We start from the raw sequence: 4,411 nt of genomic DNA on the forward strand, positions 1-4,411 counted from the left end.
TAGTGGATGAATCATGGGCTAAAGCTTACTCAAAACCCCCTATTCATAACTACTAATAGCCTCTTTGGCCGAGCTGCAAAAATTAATTTATTTTAAGAATTTTCTTTTTAAAAAGTAAAAAAAATACTTTTGGTGAGAATCAGTTTGTGTTTGGCTAATTTATTTGAAAAACATTTAGCATCATTTGGTGTTTGACCAAGCTTTTAAAAACTGCTTCTAAGTATATTTTTCTCAAAAGTGCTTTTTTCTGCTTCTCCAAAACTGCTTCTGCTTCTACTCAAAAATACTTTTTTCCCCTAAAAGCTTGGCCAGACACTTCAACTTTGAAAAAACAATATTTTTTTTGAAAAAACAGTACTTTTGGCTTGGAGAAGCTTCGCCAAACAGGCTATAATTATACAACATTTGATAGCGCTGAAGAATCTCTAAAGATAAAGACGCTTGAGAATAGATATTACTCTATAAATATAATACAAGGTGAAAGTAGAGAACATAATTAAACAAAAACAATCTCAAACCAGACAAAGTAAGATTTTGCAATGGATCATAGCTAACGTACAAATCAGATCAGTTAACGCCAGCGGGAAATGAAACAAAAGAAAAACAATAAAATTAAGGGTAAATACTAAGTTGAAAAACCGAGTACCATTATGTCTAATGACTATTTCTCCGCTTTCACATGGCTTAGGAAAACACTTGTGAGAACTGTTTTGGATTCAAAAGATGCCTTCAGAAACTTCAGCGCCTGCAAAGTGATAAGAGTAGGAGTTTATTAAGAAGAACAAATTTCATCAAACAAAAAATGGCATAACAAAAAAAGAAGTAATATTTAATTTAATTGAGTACCTCTTCCACTCCTATATTTACTACTTTCTCCTGCAGTACAGCTGCATCCTTGACATTAAGCTTGTCAAAACCGGTAATACTAGATATGGCGGAAGTGGGCTTAACCACCAAGGCCCCGTTTGGCCATGCATTTTTCCAAATTAAATTTGGAATTTATTTTCAAAATTCTGTTTGGCCATAAATTTTGCTCATACTTTGGCCAAATTTCAAATCCCAAATTTCAAATCCCAAAATCAGCTATTGAGCTAGTTTTGGGCCAAAATCCCAAAATTTGGAAATTATATACATGTTTTTCCAAAATAAAGTTGGAAAATATATTTTGAAAACGTATGTGCAAACACATTTTCATCTTCAGACCAAAGTCCACCCAAATCAGATTTTTCAAAATAAATTTGGGATCTATGGCCAAACGCTAGCCAAATCATCCATCACCATGAAGGTCACCGCATCCTTCACGTAACACCAATTGCTGCCACAGCTTCCTCCACTATGGGTGGAGCAACATACTGGAACTTCGCTGACATACTGTTTCGACAATTCGGACAGACAGCGCTAGGGCCATCGGTAACATAATGGCTGGAGTAGCTGCATTTGGTACTACTACTACTACTACATTTATAAAAAATCTTTTCTACAGTACCGTCATTAAGCAATCGATAAGGAACTGAAGAGATGCCAACTGAAGATCTCGGTTTTAGAAGGATATCCTTCGCTTGCACGTTCGACAGAAGATAGGTTTCATTCAGATTTTCTATGCTGTTGTAGAGATTTGACAAACATCCGTTCATCCCTTTCTCCTTAAGAAGCCTCACAACACTGCCCACTGGCAATGAGAGGATGTGAAAGAGGAAATCAACACATTTCTTTTCAGCCTCCGCAAATACAACTTTTCGAGCCTTAGTGTCAATCAAAAGCTTCATGCTCAATTTGGTTTCAGAATTAGTCGTCATTTTGCTTGGCTGATAATTGCCCAAGTCTTGAATAATTTTCTAACACACTCAGGATTTTCTCTCATGTGTTTTGGCCGCTGAAGACCTATATATGCTTAAATAGTTGCAATTTGCTATCATATTTAATTTCTGACACAGAAGTCTAACAGTTATCAATTGCATTTAGACGAGACGGTACACTAATCAAGAGTCTCTTCATTGATTACTGTTCTGATTTTATCCAAATTAGAAATCCATGCATGCACACTGCATCTGAAGAGTCATATATATCTCAAAACGTTACGACAGTTACTTGCCGAATTGCAATGGAGTTCTCATAATCGCCCCCACCAAACAAAAAGTTAATCGTTTTCTTTCATCTTATGGTTCTAGCATGGATCCATAATTAATGTACTACTTAAAGATATATTAATCGCTTTAGGCACTAATAATAGGGACTTAGAAAATTAACATGGATAAGTGCGTACATATATACTTGCTTATTAGGTAGCTAGTACTGTTAATTAACTTTTGAAAAACAGTGTGTACAATAATACTACATGTTGCAAACTTACAATCTTGGTTGGATTTTAATTTCGGGTGCCACATGCAGTTCTAGGGTACTTCTAGGCTCAATCCCAAAATAATGATTTGGCAAGCTTAGAAACAAACTCCTACGTGTTAAATGAGCTATTGAGGAACGAAGCCAACTCTGTTTCTTTGGATGAACCTATTATCTTTTTTTTCTCTTAGAATTAGTACTTATCGATATCTTTATTGTTACAGCTAGTAGTTATCATTTTGTTCCTAGTATTTATCTCTTTATTTAGATGCATTTATCTTCTAGATTAGGTGATATCATACTTAGTACTCCCTCCGTTTATTTTTACTTGGCATGTATGCTAAAAATAAATTTTCATTTTTACTTGTTACTTTACGCATGTCAAGAGAAGGCAATTTCTTTTTCCTGTTATACCCACAATATTTATTACTCATTTCAAATCATTTTCTCAAATCCAATAAAATATTCGTCAATTAATAAGGGTATCATGTTAAATTATGCACTCCATTTATTATTTCTTAAGGGGCGTGAAAAGTCAAAACGTATATGTTATATGTGCCTCGAATTAATTCCTTGTATTTTTAGGAAACCCATAGTCCCTATAGGTTTAGGAAAACTCATTGTCCTAATAGATTTGGGAAAGGAAAACTTATAGTCCTGGGAAACTTTCATGTTTGGGCCCTTTTGGGATCTATATATAGGGGTTGTAGTTGGGGATTCTAAAGATTGTATTATGCTCTTCTTCTCATTTATAGTGAAAAAATCTCTCTGCTTTTGCCCCGAGGATTAGGCTTAGCCGAACCTCGTTAAATCCTTGTGTTGATTTTTCTTCTCTATTTGCTTTGTGTGTGATTGTGTGCTAGTTAACCCACGATATTCTGTAACAATTGATATCAGAGCAAGGTCCGGGTTTCTACATATAATCTAGGGTTAAGATGTCTTCATCATCTTCAACAAAGTACGAAGTAGAGAAATTTGACGGGGGTTCTAGTTTCAGTCTATGGAAGATTAGGATGAAATCGTCCCTGGTCTTACAAGGGTTATGGAAGGCAATTGATGAGAATTTTCCTAAAGAGATGAAGGAGACAAAGAAGGCAGACCTGAAGGGGAGGGCTTTGAGTGCGATATTCATGAGCGTTACATATAGCGTTCTTCAGGAAATTGCTGAAGAAACTTCTGCAGCAACGACATGGAAGAAGCTGGAAGATCTGTATTCTAAGAAATCGCTAACAAACCGCCTCTACCTGAAAAAGAGGTTATACAATCTCTGTATGAATGAAGGTACACCTGTTAAAACTCACATTGATGAGTTTAATTCAATTATAATGGACTTGAAGAATGTGGATATTAAAATTGAGAGCGAGGATCAGGCCTTGATTGTGTTATATTCTTTACCATCGTCTTATGATACTTTTGCTGATACACTGCTATATGGGAAAGACAACATTTCACTAGAAGATGTTAGTAATGTATTAAAATCTAAAGAGTTGAAAAAGAGCTTTCCAGATAGTAGAATTGAGGGCGAGGATCTTGTGATTAAAGGAAGAACACAACAAAAGGACTTTAACTAGAAAAAGTCAACCGCCAGATCAAAGTCTAGAGCAAGGAAGCAACACTATTATGAGTGCGGGGAGCAAGGTCACTACAAGAGAGATTGTCCTAAGTTGAAGGAGAAAAGAGGGAAGCCGAAAATAGATAATTCGACAAATATTGTTGACACTGGCAATAATTCTGATGATAGTGACTATGTAGGGGAAGTCTGTGCTGTGAGTTCTAGTCATGGGTAGAATTCTTGGGTTCTTGATTCTGGTGCTATTTTCCACATGTGTCCACACAAGAATTGGTTTGCAACCTACAAGCAAATGAGTGGGACTGTCTATATGGGAGATGATAATCCATTACTAGTAGAGGGGGTTGGTAACATCAAATTGAGAATGTTAGACGGAATTATCAGAAACATTGAGTGTTGGCATGTCCCTCGAACAAAGAGAAATTTGATTTCTCTTTCGACTTTGGATGATCAAGGGTATAAATTTTACTCCGAGAATGGAATACCTAAAGTGTGTAAAGGCTC

General features: G+C 35.8%; 1 protein-coding gene across 1 annotated transcript; it reads right to left on the reverse strand.

Moving 5' to 3' along the window:
- Positions 1-661: 661 nt before the first annotated feature.
- LOC109236638 lies at positions 662-1,796 on the reverse strand. The gene is made up of 3 exons (XM_019402830.1): positions 1,303-1,796; positions 847-925; positions 662-745 (listed from the first exon to the last, which is right to left on the reverse strand). Exons 1-3 carry the CDS (start codon positions 1,794-1,796, stop codon positions 662-664), a joined length of 657 nt encoding a protein of 218 aa, XP_019258375.1.
- Positions 1,797-4,411: the final 2,615 nt, after the last annotated feature.

This window comes from Nicotiana attenuata, unplaced genomic scaffold (assembly GCF_001879085.1).
Source record: "Nicotiana attenuata strain UT unplaced genomic scaffold, NIATTr2, whole genome shotgun sequence".
Taxonomy (NCBI): Eukaryota; Viridiplantae; Streptophyta; class Magnoliopsida; order Solanales; family Solanaceae; genus Nicotiana; species Nicotiana attenuata.

Excerpts from the sequence above, each read along its gene's own strand:
- LOC109236638 (XM_019402830.1), bottom strand. The coding sequence starts at position 1,796 with ATGACGACTAATTCTGAAACCAAATTGAGCATGAAGCTTTTGATTGAC. Across the intron at positions 926-1,302 it reads GTGGCAGCAATTGGTGTTAC|TATTACCGGTTTTGACAAGC; the intron begins GTGAAGGATGCG and ends CGCCATATCTAG. Across the intron at positions 746-846 it reads TAAATATAGGAGTGGAAGAG|GCGCTGAAGTTTCTGAAGGC; the intron begins GTACTCAATTAA and ends ATCACTTTGCAG.